Source organism: Phaethon aethereus, assembly GCF_964289735.1.
Source record: "Phaethon aethereus genome assembly, chromosome: 1".
Classification (NCBI taxonomy): domain Eukaryota; kingdom Metazoa; phylum Chordata; class Aves; order Phaethontiformes; family Phaethontidae; genus Phaethon; species Phaethon aethereus.
In genome coordinates, this window is record NC_138575.1 from 160,424,121 (window position 1) to 160,439,329 (window position 15,209).

The following is a 15,209-nucleotide window of genomic DNA, read 5'->3' on the forward strand; positions in this document are numbered from 1 at the left end:
TCATCATTCATTCAATTCAGTGAATAATTCAGGGGGGTTTCAAGAGGTTACTTGATTTAGTTTTGTTTTTTATTGTCTCATGTAAGATAGAAATACATAAACTTAGACCATCTTCACGGTGTAGTGTTTTCCCCAGCTATACTTTGGTATGTCTGCTCAGCAGATATGGGCTGAATCATAGTATCCTGAAACATAAAGCTCCTCTGGTACCAGGGTGGCTGAATAACAGAATGTAGTATCAGTGATTTAGCAGGAGTCAGGAATCTCTTTTATGTTGGTCCAGTGAACAGTGATAGGTTTGTTATCAACTAGCCTTTTACAGAATATGTTTACTTCTTTGGCAGCCACTTTTTTATGCTCTAAGTAATATTTTACTAGGTCAGAAATATTCTGTATTACTTGGAGTTTATCAGGAAACATATAATAAGGTGATTGCCAGAATACCCAGAGTATGAAGATTTGCCAACATAGGCAAAATCTAGGTAAGTCACTAACCTCTGATTCACTGGGTTCGTAAAACTGGAACTTCCACATTTAGCTGGATGTTATCTTTACTGCCTGCTACTGGTGATTTATATTTGTATAAAGAATCTAAAAATTTAAGACTGTGTGCAACCATAATATACTACTTTGGTTTTGTGAATGAAATTACAGACTTATAAGAAATAAATGCAATTTTGGACAGCACAGTACCACACCGTGTACCGATGTATAAAATGTAATAAATGTAGTGCAATGGTAAAAATTCCTGAATTCAATTTGGCATTGGTATTTTCATTATCTTTTCAGTTCAGAATTCCACTTTCTTCAATTGATCCTAGATTTGTTTGCATGGTCTTTATTTCCCAGAATATAAATAGAGTTCAGTGATTCTTTGCTTCTGATTTCTTTCTGACCGAGGAGCCCAAGACATGAAAGAGCACTGCTATCATCAGCTGCGTCAAGGAAGTATTAAGTCTGTTTAAATGAAAGCAGATCAATCTCCTTCACTGTATCCTGAATAAAATTTAAACTGGTCTCCCAATCATATGCAGTTTATGTCTACCGCATAACTTACTGATGGATTGGCAGGCTTCTGAGAGCAGCATGAATTAACTAATGTTTGTGTCTGTCGAAATAGTTTATCAGTCAACTTGTAATCTGACAACCCTCACAGTCCCTCAGAATCAAAGCTTACATTTATGTGCCCACTCATATGTCACTTATGACATGACTGTATGTGCTTGACATAGGTCTGTTCATTGATTCAAGGAAAGTTTCCAAAATGATCACCTCACTGAAAAAATGAGGTGGGGTGGAATTAGAGAAATGAAAGATAACTCTCAAACCTGAAACCGATGTGATATTAGATGAGCATCAGACTACTGAAAGAAAGCAGGGAGCCTAACCTGTGATGGAAGGACTTTGTATTTCTTTTAATCAGTGCGATGCAAAAATTACCTTCTGCTTTCTAATAAGGTCTTCTGAAGGTCATCTCAGATGTGTATGAGCAAGGTAAGGATACCTTGCTTTAAAGGTATCTTATCTTTATTAGAAGTTTTTACTTTCGGCCTTTGTATTAGGAGATGAAATAGGGAGATAGAGAAATATTACAGGTAAATTGCTTGTATTAGACAAAATTGCTCCAGGTGGCATTTTAAAATAACCAGAGAGGAAAATGTGCCAAAATCTGAGAAACTTTCAGGAAACTGTGTCCATGATATGGAAGAATTCACATGCACTACAACAAAAAAGAACCAAGTAACAGGTATGTCAGGTGAAAATTCAGACTTTAGGGAATAAGATATGAATGGATATCGTTTCACTCCATGGACACTGTGAGGGTATGTGAAATTATCTTCATTATACAGCATACTCATTGCGGCTTCTAATCACAGTTGTGATGGTATTAGAAAACCTACATTGAAATCATGTTGTGAAAAGGAGGTGTGGTTTATCATGTTCCTCTGTTAGAAGAGTAATGCTGTAAAATAAAAAAGTGTGAGTATTCTCTCTCCTGTTTGTTAAAAAGGCCTAGCTGACACTTAGTTTAGTATCATCATGCTGAAAATTAGGATTTTTTTATATAGCACAAGAAGTGCACTGGATTTAATAGAAATCTCTCTCTTTTCACTGTGCAGTTGTGACACGTCAGCTAACAAAGGAGATCATAGAAAGTCAGAAGTAATGGTCCTTGACATTTCTCCCATTGTTATTTCTACTACTTTCACAGCAAAACTTTAGTGCTAACTGAAGTAGTTGCGGGTAGATTTGTCAGACTTTATTTCAGCAGCACTCAGCACTGTTCACTGGCTCCAGTAGTCCCACGAGGGGCTGAAGTGAATGCTTGCACCATGAGCTTTCAACACTCTCTCGGTGAATTAATGTAGGAACTGAAACAAAGCATAAACTTCTACCAACGCAGATAGATGGGAGCTGTTTCCTTTGCTTCTGTCTAGTACTAAAGGCCAGTTAGCTGAAATCTCTGGCTTTCAGCATATCGGATGTTCCCAGGCAGTGATAGCCCTGTGCAGAGAGCACATTTTTTTCGTCATTTTTCTGATGGGTGCTTTGATTGCTGTAGTTGCTTTCTGCTCAAGAGGAGAACACCAAGGATGGAGCAGGCTGGAGACTTACCTGAGCCATGGGGTTAAGCCTGTGGGCTTAACTCTGTACATTCAGTTCTCTGGCAATATAAGGAGTTTTCCACCTGTAGTGCAAACATCGTGCAGTGGAGTCGGGCTTTTTTTGTTGTGATGAAATACTCTGGTTGCCATGAACTGAACTGCGGTCTGCAGCTGTTTCCAGTGGCCGCTGATGTCTGTTCACATATTCTGACACTTCTTGTTACCTTTGCTTGCACAAAATAGATTTCTGGGCTTAAAATAGAAACCCTTTTAGTAGGTTTCATCAGTGCCAATTTGAGGGTCTGCAGTTGTCTGTAATTAGTTGTTTGTGTCTAAAGTGGGCTCTTCCAAAAGGTAATTTATCTGGCCTGTTTTTTTCCATTGAGTGAAAGGGGAGCTTAAAGTACCTAGGCTGACACATAGCCTTTAGGTAGCTCAGTCAGGCATTACTCTAGCTCATTATTATAGATTTGTTGTCAATGGACGGGTGGGCACTACAGAAAGTATACAGACAACTGGATACCAGCTACTTCTTTAATGCTTATGGCATTAACTCATTTATGCTTAAATGAGTTTCTTCCATAATCATCCCAATTCAGAAGTTTTGTCTTCAGTTATGGATTACAGAACTGTTGTTTACTGTGCCTTATTACAACTATCTGTTTTGTCTTCTTTTCAGTACTTTCAATATTAAACATTCCACCTTCATCTAACAAAAATGGAGAAATGACAAAATAAGTTTAATCCTTCTGATAAGTGATGGAAATATTAGTTGAATTGTGGTGAAACACCATCAGCTGGCTCACCAGCTTTTAGTAACTTTGTGAAGGGAGTTTCTGCTGTGTTACAGACTGAAAACAGAAGGTGGAAATTCTGAAATTACTGTGCTCTGTGACTTACACCCCAGGGCATATAAATGAGTTAAGGATTAGGAAGTTGTGTTGTTTTCAAAGGTCAGGTAGTAAAACAGAATATGGGGCTGCTATCATCCCGTGTCAGCATGCTCTGATGTGCTCGTGATGGCTGGTGGTGAAAGCTCAGTCTAAGGGGTATGCAAGTCACAAACAGAAGCGAGAACCTCGACCTGGAGAGCACAGGCAGTGGAATCAGTGGCAAGGATGAGATGCTTTGATTAAACAGGGTGTAATTATGTGGAGGGGAAAATAGAGAAAACTACTTACCTGTGGTAGTAAAAAGCTCACAGAGCAAACATGAAAAATGACCCAGTTGATTTCAGATTTGTGTTTGCCCTTTGACTCTACTTCTTGGGAGTATAAGTTAGAAATTATTTGTCCTTATGACAAATTATTTTACATATCTATATTAAAAAAATCAGAATTCTGTGCTATGTATAATGCTGTTGGAAACCTAGATGTGTAGTGCAGGTCCCATGCTATTCTATGTTGGCAAAAAGTATAGTATTTCAAATTGTCTTAAAATTTAACTTAAAAAATACTGGACTATTTTGGTGTTGGCAGCAATCACATCAGCAGTGATTGATTGTTAGTTTTAAATACTATTTCATAGCAAACAGTATTGATAACCATTATTTGAATAAGACATTCAGTCTATAAAAGTCGATTCTTCTGTCTCCCCTTTTTCCTGTGTTTGTCTGTTGCTGTTTTGCCAAGCGCCTGTGTCCGTCGCAAGGATGGCTGTTCCTAGCCTACTGGGATCACGTTGCTAGTGAAATGCTCTGGTGCTTGTTTCCAGTCACAGGAAGTTAAAAAAAATTAAAACTGATTATCATGAGGAAAACAAATACGAAGTTGCCTGCAGCATGCTGCTAGTTGGGTGTTACTGCCTGTGGGCCAGGGAAGGTTAGAGACCGTGGCACTGGAATATACGCACCTGTTTCTATGGTTACTTGTGCCTGGTTTTGTTGGAGTGTTTATTACAGGGAAGTAATGACTCATATTGCACAGTGGGGCTTTTTGCACCATTGTTGCATTAGAGTATTAGAAAATCAAAGGCATTTAAATTACTTAGTGAACTTACATAGGCAGTATTTCTAAAATAAAAATAGTAATTTTTCTGAACAGTCAACAGGTCATAGAAATTTTTAGTGAGAAATTATTTTTGGGCATGGATTGAAATATATGTCCATATAATGCTTAATGACTTACCATGGTGATCAAAATTTAACCTTAAAGTTGCTAAGAAAAAATATACAACATACTGACTTTCGTGATGTATTTAGAAATTGCCTTTTCAATATACAGACCAATTAGATTAACAAAACTTTACTTTTTGGTAATGTTAATTTTTTTTCTCTTTCAAATAGCACTTTCAAGGATTACTTTACTGATTTTCTTCATGAATGCAGCTATTATCAAGTCATTATATTTTTAATGTGTGGCTTCATGTCAGAGTAAAATGACACATATACTGGGATAGCAGTGAAATCAACATATCGGATAACATGTTATGTGTTCAGGTAGGAAGAGAGGGAACTTCATCCCTAATGTGCCTTTCTCTGTTGAAACTTGCATTTCCAGGGAAGTCTGCTATAATTAAACAGTATCTTTTTATTTTATGCCCATGTTGTCTTCTCTCTTAATTTGAGAGAATAAAACAAAACATAAGATGAAAAAATCCTAACGATATCCGTATCCCTGTGGAAGGGAATAAGAGCATTTCTCTGCAGCTGTATTTTCATGAAAATGATGAAATTTGTGTGGGATTTTAAGGCAGTAAGCTGAATGCAAAATTTCATCTCAAAGTATTGTGTTCTCCACCACAAATATAAATATTGCTTTCTTACAACTATATTAAGATTGTTGTTTCAATAAACTTTTTGTGGTCTCTGTAGTATAAAACGGATTCTCCAGCTTTTAGTTATACTTATTACCAAATAATAAAATCCTCTTTCTGAAAAGTGCCTCCTTCTTATCTATTCCAACTTTCATCATTGTGGCTTTTTTCTGTTGTGGGAGAGCTGTGAATGATGATTATAAATCTGAGTTTTGTCACGTTAGATGAGACTGCTTGCCTATCACATCTCCCTATTCAATCTCTAGGCAGTATTTGATGTTTCAGAGTGAAAGCTTTCACCTTGAAACATCTGCATCCAAATCCACCATTGCATCCCTCTACTGCACTCTGGTGAGACCCCACCTGGAGTCCTGTGTCCAGCTCTGGAGCCCTCGGCACAGGAAAGATGTGGATCTGTCGGAGCGGGTCCAGAGGAGGGCCACATAAATGGTCAGAGGGATGGAACACTTCTCCTTTGAAGAAGGGCTGAGAGAGTTGGGGTTGTTCAGCCTGGAGAAGAGAAGGCTCTGGGGAGACTTTCTTGCAGCCTTTCAATACTTACAGGGGGCTTCTAAGAAAGATGAGGACAGACTTTTTAGCAGGGCCAGTTGTGATAGGACAAGTGGTAATGGTTTTAAAGTAAAAGAGAGTAGATTTCTACTAGATACAAGGAAGAAATTTTTCACAGTGAGGGTGGTGAAACACTGGAGCAGGCTGCCTGGAGAGGTAGTAGATGCCTTATTGCTGGCAACATTGGAGGTCAGGTTGGATGGGGATCTGAGCAACCTGATCTAGTTGAAGATGTCCCTGGTTCTTGCAGAGGGGTTGGGCTAGATGGCCTTTCAAGGTCCCTTTCAGCCCAAACTGTTCTATGATTCTATGATCCACCATAAACATTGGAGCTGGGGGAAGGCAGAATACTGCTGGATGGAGCACAGCAGCGTTTAAGACACATTACCTTCTCAAGGCTGGAGAGTACTTCCAAGCATGAGGAGATGTCCGTGTATGTGGAACTAGATGTAGAACTGGAGTCTACAGTTGGCTAATGAGCACATGGAGAGGGAAATGAAATTCAGGATTTCAGTGTGGTAACCCATAAAATCTCCTCCCAATTCCCCCTCTCCACCCCCATCCCCCGTTATTTTACAGCAAACACTGTTATAGGACTTTTAGCAAGTAAAGTGGTGTTTGTTTGTGTGAAAGTCTTGGTTCTTACTACATGGCCGGGTTTGTTTCTTCCTTTACAGGCTTTTTGGTGTGTCTTTTTTCTTTCTGTAAGAAACAACAAATGAGATGGTGAAATACTATAGTTTAAAAACCTCCCATTACAATATGAAACATGAAATAATAAATTTGGTGAAGTTATTTCCATAACTTAACAAAAATCTAGTGTCCCTTAAAAATACATTTGAGACTGTTCTTTAATGAAAAAAATAGCTTTACATCTTCATTGGTAATTCCTACAATAATCGGAAAATCTCAACAAATTAACTTAAAAATCTTTTTTTTTTAATTATTGCAAATGATGAAGTAGTGATTCTGCAGTGATTACACTTTTTTGGTAATGATAGATTGGAACTGTATGTGTTGTGTGTCTGTAACACGCATGGAATCACCCTCTAATCCAAAGGACTAGCAAGAGCTGTGTTTCATTGTTTTAGTTATAAGCAGAGAAACTTTGTCTTATGTGCTGTTACATCAAATGATTTTGCCAATGTTTTTCTAGCATAGACTACAACATTACTATAAATATTACATGTTTTGACAAAGGTAAATTATGCACTAAGTAATGTGTTACTTGGAAGCATCTGATGGAGCAGTTCAGTACAATACATGAGTAGTTACAAATTGGACTTGTTTAACTCAGTAATGATAAAGTGATATTACACCCACTATAACCATTTAGAGTTAAGCTTCACACAGCAATTCTAATTCCATTGGCTGTTAAAAATCAGTTGCTGTTATGTGACTATATTTTACATAAGCTCTCTCACTGTGAATGAAAACACTTTATGAGAGAAAGATGACAGAGAGAAACGAGAAGCTGTGTCGTCCCCCCCCCCTTATTGTTTCTTTTTTTTTTCCGATACAGACTTTTAAAAAATATATATGTTGGTTCATTTTGAAGTGATACTATCACTGTTGCAGAGGGCTAACTTGGAGGTAACCATTCATTTTAAAATATGCCAGTTTTTCTGTGGTTATTAACATGGTCTTAGCTAAGCAATCCACAGTTTCCTTCATTTCCTGCATGGATCATCATTTCACAGTTACAGAAGTACTTTGCATTAAAAGATGGCTAGTATGTAATTTGCTGGTTGTTGTGTAATAAAATGCTTCAGGTTGAAGTTTTTTCTGTTACACAGAGTAGAAGATGGACATTAAGTAGGTAGCGTGGCTGAGAGTTGTCTGTCTGAGGTCCTGCTTCAGTCTGTCCCCAGGGTAGCTGAAGGAGTTGCAAAGCTCTGAAGAAGGAAGAAGGGGGCTAATATTAGACACATTTGAGAAATACTTTTATTTTGGGGGGACAGAAGAGGACAATTAACAGAAGTCAGAGGTGGCTTTTCTTTTTGATTAGGCTGTATCTCTTCATTCTGTTTTCTGTATGAGGAAAATGTTGAAAGTACGTGACAGGTTGGGTGCTGGGCTGGATTGTCCACATCATTCTGCTACTAAAGAGACCTGCAAACTCAGGTTTTTAAGGAAATAAGGAACATTTGAAGTTGAGCCAGAAACATAAGGGATGTATGCGTACGTGAGACCGGGTAGGAGATACATAACCTCTGTGTGTGTATATATATCTTTATCTGCATTTGCAGAGGGGAGAGGGAGGTTAGGCAAGGTGCTCCCTTGAGCTCTGATTCAAATTTTTTTGTCTCACTCCCACCTCTGTGTGCTGTGATATTTGTGTGGAGTAAGGGAATGGGGGAGTGACAGTGAGTCTTTTTTCCTTAACACAGCTGTGCCCTCTCTTCTAGCTTGCTCGTTTTGCGTTATAATGAAAATTGATAGTCCCAAATTCTGATTCCCTCTCTTCCTTCTATTTCCTCCTGAGTGCTACTCCTAAAATGCCAGCAAATGTCAGCCTCCACCCCTTAATGCTTATTTGTAGTGTTACACAAAGGAGCCCACAAGGTCATCTGGAGAATTTGCTGGAGTTGTTGATGTGCTTTATTTACCACCACTGTATGCAGGATCCAGTGACCATGACAGAATAGCAAAGTAGCTGGTTGTTACTGAGCTTGCTGGTTTCTTTGCGTTTATACCATCTTTCAGAGACTGTCAGGAAAAGTGGGAGACTAAGGTTCTTCTAATGACAGACCCAAGACTACAGGACTCCTTTCCAGAGCAAATTATGATAAATCTGGTTACTTAGAGTAAATGTCACATCACTTCTGTTATTTAGCTTTCCCCCAGATGCAGCTGGAAAGAGGTGGGAAGGAAGGGTTCAGAGAACAGGTTGTAGTCAGGAATGAGAGGGAAAAAGAAATTCCTGAAGGCAAGCAGGGAGGCAAAGGAGGCTTTTCATTTGCAGGGATTTGCTGTTCATCATAAGGTGTTCCTGAGACGTTAAGAGGTAAGCAAGGCAGAAATAACCTAGGAGATGACTGTGCTATCATCTAGCTAACCTGTCTACCTTACCAATGAGATACTGAAATTGCTTAATAAAATTAGCAGACATAATCAATCTTCTAGCAGATTGCTTTATGCAATTCGGATGTTGATTTTGTAGAGTACTTTGTTTTCAGCAAGGTTGATAATAGAATAAACTTTAATAAAAGAATTACAGTCTGGCTAGTCTTCCCTTCTGGTGTAAGTTACACTGTAATGGCTCTCATGGAGTGACTACCTCAGGAGTTATGACTTCTGCCAGTGGTTCTGTCTGTATTTTGTATTGGCTCACATTTCCAATCAGTTAGGTCTTAAAAAATTGGGATTTTTTTCTGTGAACTTGTGTAATGACTGTTGAGGGCGCCTAATACTTGGTTATAATTGAGAAAGTGTATCTTCAGGCATCTCAGTGCTGTTTTTGGGGTATTAGTATTACACATGAAAATAAAAATTAAAGAAATGAGCTAATACATTGTACTCAGTTAATGTCATGGTCTAAAATTAGACAAAAACTGGTGAAATAAGGAGAATATAGGGAGAAGGGAGGAGATTTATTTGTTGGTCCTATTATCAAATAAGTAAAGAATCACTAAGATCTTATGCTGAACTTGAGATAGTCTTCCTTAGTTATGGCAACATTGCCATAAAAAATTAAGTGCTTATAGGGCAGAGAATATTTTAATTACAGAGTGTTATGTTAAGCTTGTCTGTTCTTTTAGGATGTCAGATTTTATTAATTCAGAATAGCATCTCTAAGAGAGAGGCAGACTTTCGATCCATTCCACATGTGTGGTTTACCAAGAAAACTGTTTCCATGGTTGTGTACTAGCCTAACAGTGATGCTGAACTGCGGGAAAAGATGGAAGCACCCTTGGAGAAACTGTTTGGGGAGACTAGGAAGGGTATTACAAAATAATGAACAGGCCTCTAATTAGGAATGAAAAGATTGAGCCATCTAACAGCTAAGCAGTATTGCTGCTTTGGACTTAAGATTTTTCATGTATCTTGAAAAGCTTTGGGTTTAATAGTTGTTAGTTAGTTAGCTAGGCCACTGAGGTCAAGCAGCGGCCCTTTGTTTGCCTGGGAGAGGCATTAAGTGAGGGCATGGTTTACAGCGCAAAAGCCTTCCAAAGGCTGTCCCAGGCCTGCAGTCATGGACTGTGTAAGTGGACTGGCATCCACTGCTCTGTCAGAAGCAAATGATTTTGTTGTCTAGGTAGACTGTGAGTCATGTTGCTGGAGAGGCTTTCAGGACTTGCTGTGCACATTAAAGAATCCACTGTCCACTCCAGGCAGTAGGGAGTCAGCAACTTTGATGACTTTAAAGAGGTTTGGATTAGTCTCATCATGAAGCTTCTAGTCTACAGTACTAATCCTTCATCTTTTCAAATTTTTAGGTCACGTTTCAAAGAATTATAAACCATAATGTAAATGGTCTGGGACAGTGCGTTCACAAAAAAATGCTAAAACAAACCTCATCAATAATTCTCAAATTCCAGCAGACATGAGGAAAAAGGGTGAGGGATTAACACATTGCTATACTTCAGCTACTTTAGGTAAGATGTCACCAGATATATTTAAATTTCATGTATCTGTATTCCTTTCTAAGTCTTAAGAACAGGCTGCCATTGATCATGAGTGTGGAATTTCAACCCAAGGCTTTTTTCACATGTGAATGAAACTCACTGTTTATTGCTATTAATATGTGAGTGCTAGCCTGTGTTTAGTCAGAATTAGGTTTTTCATGGAAGTAGTACTAGAAGTCAATACCAAGTTTCATACTAAAAAGTATATTCTGATTTTCACATTAAGCAGGATGTGGTCCTGCCTTAAAAATGCTTCCAACACCAAGTAACATCCCATATGCCAATACACAGTATAAATGGATTAAAGATTCCCCACCACGTCCACTGACAGCCAAATGACAAATATGAAAACTATTTCACCAAAGCCTCCTGATACCGAAAAGTCAGCAAGAAAACCCTCTAACACTTAGTTTGAAGTTTTAGAAGGCAGGCATTCTTTATTGCAGCAGTGGGCAGCACTGGGGATCGCTCCAGCATGAGTGCTTCAACAGGTTAGTAAAGCACATCAGTTCATATATGGAAAAATCATACATATATATCAGATTTCCTGGAAAGGGCAGTCTTACGGTGATGAGTTCCTGGAATGCATTTACGTAGTCCAAGCATGCACAGTAAAATTAGAGTTAGGGTCTTTTCACCCTCAGGTGGTCATCCATAGTCTTCCTCACACTGTCCGCTAGTTGAACTTTGGGCTTCCTTTGTCCATATATAGTCACTGTATTAGCTCCTCAGTCTTTCGGCCTCAGAATGGTACAAGGCGGTCAGTTTAAACTAGTTCTTTGGTTCTTATCTTGGCCCTTCCTGAGTTCCTGTTATCAGGAAGCCTAACGAGCTTGCTCAAGGTCAGTTTAATCTTGTCAGGCAAGAAGTTACATGTCTAAAGTCTTAGCCAGTGATTGTCAGGTGTTTAACCCTTTCACTCCTTACATGCAAAGTGCAAAAGGCCAGAACCTTCCCTAAAATGAGTAATTTTTACAGAGGTAATTCAGGTGCCCTAAGTTTCCGTGGGTGGTCCAGTGAGAGCGTCCCTGACAGGGGGGCTGTAGTGGAGGGAAGCTGGCCTGATGTGACAATGAGAGAAGGGAGGTGGTGGAGCAGCCTGAATGGTGAGAAGGCTGGAAAGGGTCACGACACCTTCCTTTGTAAGGAAAAAACAGCAGAGCTGCTTCAATCATGCCACACGTATTGTGGAGAGAAAAAGCAATTTCTAAAAAAAGATTTGGCTTTGTGAGTGAGTACTTGACGGGTTATTCAGCGGAGGGTGAATACAGGAACTCAAGTTGGTACTCAGATCTGTACAGCACAACTCGGGGAAAAATTTTTGCTTTAGACAAAGGGTGCTTAAGAGAAGAAAAGTAAGTTTCAAAGAGTTCTTCAGTGAGAGAAAGACCAATCGGCATCTTTGTTCAGAGTCTCAATTGAAGGACACAATTGAAGTTGCATGTTGATGGAAATCTCACTGGAGGTTTGTTCACTAAGAGGGAACAGAGGGTGATGAGAGAGGGGTAAGGGATTTAGGGTGTTGGTAGTTGATCTCTGCAGAGAAATAACATATATCTGCCTCATAGTTACTGAACATAACCACTGAAACAGATGAGTTTCTTTAGCTCGGAGTGAAGAGCTCTGAATAGCTCAGACTAAGGGAGTTAACTCTACTTTCTTCAGCAAGGACAGGTTAAAATTATGATGCAAAAGTTCCTGTTCTGTTGCTTCCCTGATTTGCAGTCTTCCTCCTCTTAATTCTTGGGTTGAGAACTGTAACATCCTTACGTTTTAGAAAATCCTCCATCTGAAAGCAGTGTTGAAGTTCTCTGTCCTTCATTTCTGATTTGAAAATCACTTACACTATTTTCCTTATATCCTTACTTCGTAGTATCTTCCTTGTAGTAAGTAAGTAATCTTCCTTGAAGAATTTTACAACTGAAATAAAATGTAAAAAAAAAAAAAAAAAGCATATTTGGTCTCTCCTTACACAATATATCTTGCTGTCACCTACTGCAAGAAAGGACAAATCATTTTTAGGGTAGTGTACGTCATTGAAAATATTAGATTAAAACAAAACATCTTGTCTGTGCATTTGGAATCAATGAAAATGCTAAGACATTTAAAAACAAGTACAGGTAGACTAAATAACTGTGACTGAGATAAGAAACAATGTGTATCAAGCCAGGAATGATGTAACAGGCCAAAGTCCAGTAATGTCTTCAAGATTCCTGAGACCTGACAATAACTTTTTTCCCCAATTATATCTGTGAAAACTGGATGTCAAACACTTTAGTTTGTAACTGGAAGAACACTAAAGAGAGAAAAGGAACCAGATAATGTATAAGGCAGGGAAGGATATGTTTAATCTGTTAGGAGAAATCTCATTTGGAAAGGGGTATTTCTGTATCTTGAGATACATTGCCAATGTCTCAGCATATGTTTTTACTCCTACATGACATGAAACTGGGATATCCACTTTCCTTATGTCTAGTCTTGTCTAGTCCCCCTTTCAACAAGCTGCATCTATCTGTATGCATTTGGTCCCCAATTTCCTGTACAATCCATGGGGTACATGAAGCTAGCTAACTCTCAGCTGTAATCTACCTAGTAAATGTAGGGGTTTTTTTCAGTTCAGTGGTTGAAGTAAAGTGTGAGGCATTAGTAGCCCACCACAGAGTTGTTTTTATAGTTTGCAGTGGAGGGCCTGTGTTGCAAGTCATTGTGAGACATGAGGATATCTAAGCATGCAAGTTGGAGTAGTGGTTGAGAATAGTGTGGTGTGGAGGAAACTGAGCTTGGATGCAGTCTTCTCCATGCTCTCCTTTAGGAGCACTCTCTGGATTGGACTATGACCAAAACTATGCTTAGGTGTTATTTTTGAGACCTAGTTGAAGAGGTCTAAAGCAGAGCCAGAGAACAGGTAGGAAACTATGTGGCTCAACAAGGATCCAGTGCTCAGTTTTCTTTCCCGAGTTTTTTTATTCAGTAGTGCAAAGGTATGCTCTGAATTCTTGTGCTACACAATTAATGAAGTGCCAATAATATCAAAGTTGAAAATTTCACCATACCTATTATTAATGAAGTCTAAAGAATTAATTGTCATTTTGAAGTGGTGAAGAGCTGCTCAGGAAATGTCTAAAGAAACTTGAAAGCCTAGACTCTGATGAGACAGTGGTTACTGTCTTGTGTTTTGGAAATGGCAAGATTTTTTTAGAATATGACAAATGATTGAAAACTGATGAAAATAATAATGTAAAATGATACTGATTTAATTGAAGATGTTGAACAATATTTACGTAATTGAACAACACAATATTAGATTTCTAGCATTTTACACTTACCTTCCTGTGCAAATATTTTGTAATGGGCGATACAGTGGAAAAGTGAGTTCAGTGTTCTTTTTTGTGTGTATTTTGATTTGCATCAAAGTGTAAATATTAGGTCTCTTTGTAAGTTCTTTTTGACACAAGCTGAGGATAGTACTACAGAAAAATGAAGCTACCATTTTTTCACCCAGAAGATGTGTTTATATGTTTCCAGCATATTCAAGCTCAGATACTAGGCTTTTGGAGTCTTTCAAAAGGGTCATTTTGAAAGTGGTACAGAGAAGACTTTTCCTTCTTCCAAGAACTTTTGTTTATGATATTTGTAAATTCTGACAGTAAAGCAACAATTTACCTCTTAGCTTTTCTCTCTCTTGTAGGGTGATAGCTCCTATGTAAAGGATCGTTGGTGTGTGTTTGATGGATTCATGGTCTTTTGTCTTTGGGTGTCACTGGTTTTACAGGTAATTATTTCAGTTACCTTTTTCAATTAATAGTTCCTCAACTGTGAAAAATGTATGGCACAACCAAGTAATTATGAGTTGTGGAAGTATAGCTGTACATGGGTCAAACTGTTTTTAAAAAACTGTGCTGAATTCAATAGCTCCGTAATTGCACATTGTAGTATATCTGCATTAGTAGTAGAATTTATTTTGTTTAATTTTTCTTATTGAGAAGTTACACATTAATCTGAAGCTTGTTACCATAAACCCTCTGCATAGTTAAAAGGAAAGAAAAGGTTTTCAGAGAGCTGTTTCTCTCTTACTCGATATGGCAGTTGTGCTCACCTCTTTCCACTGAATCTAGTAGGATGCCACAGTGACTAGCTTAGGCAACTGAAGGCAGAATGATTCTGGTGGTAGATGTTTACCATGCTGTAGGAGTATTCATATGGTGAGTGGAGGGGTTTCACGCCCACACCTAACAAAACCTTTTCCAAAATTCAAATTAAAGCACAACAGAAAAAAAAATAATAAATATATTCAGAAACAATTTGATAAATTTTCATAAAGAAGGGAACTAGGACATGCTGCAAAAAAACATAGAGTGTTAAGGTACTGGTCAATTGTGTCCTGCAAACCAATTGGTCCTTAACCATAACCAGATTTTTGGGTAAGAACAGATTGAAGACTGTGAAACTGGGCCTGCAATACTCTAAAGATTGTAAAAGTCCTATAGTGATTGCCATTAGGCATAGCTTACCCACTTCTGACCGATTTAAGACACATTGTAATTTTCTGCTTTATACACAGGGGAAACTTTGGTACATCACATACACATGTAGAGTACGTGTAGAGATAAGTACTGTAGATTATCCAGTTTATGCGTTGCCAGGTTCGCCC

The 15,209-nt window shown here is 38.4% G+C and overlaps 1 protein-coding gene across 2 annotated transcripts in view; it reads left to right on the top strand.

Moving 5' to 3' along the window:
* The window catches only part of NALCN (sodium leak channel, non-selective), a gene marked incomplete at both ends in the record, with an annotated part of 249,303 nt that overhangs the window by 3,961 nt on the left and 230,133 nt on the right, over positions 1–15,209 (top strand). For both annotated transcript variants that reach the window (XM_082006124.1, XM_082006125.1), the window contains one exon: positions 14,247–14,330. In XM_082006124.1, the coding sequence (XP_081862250.1) occupies positions 14,247–14,330 (84 nt within the window). The remainder of the gene's footprint in view (positions 1–14,246; positions 14,331–15,209) is intronic.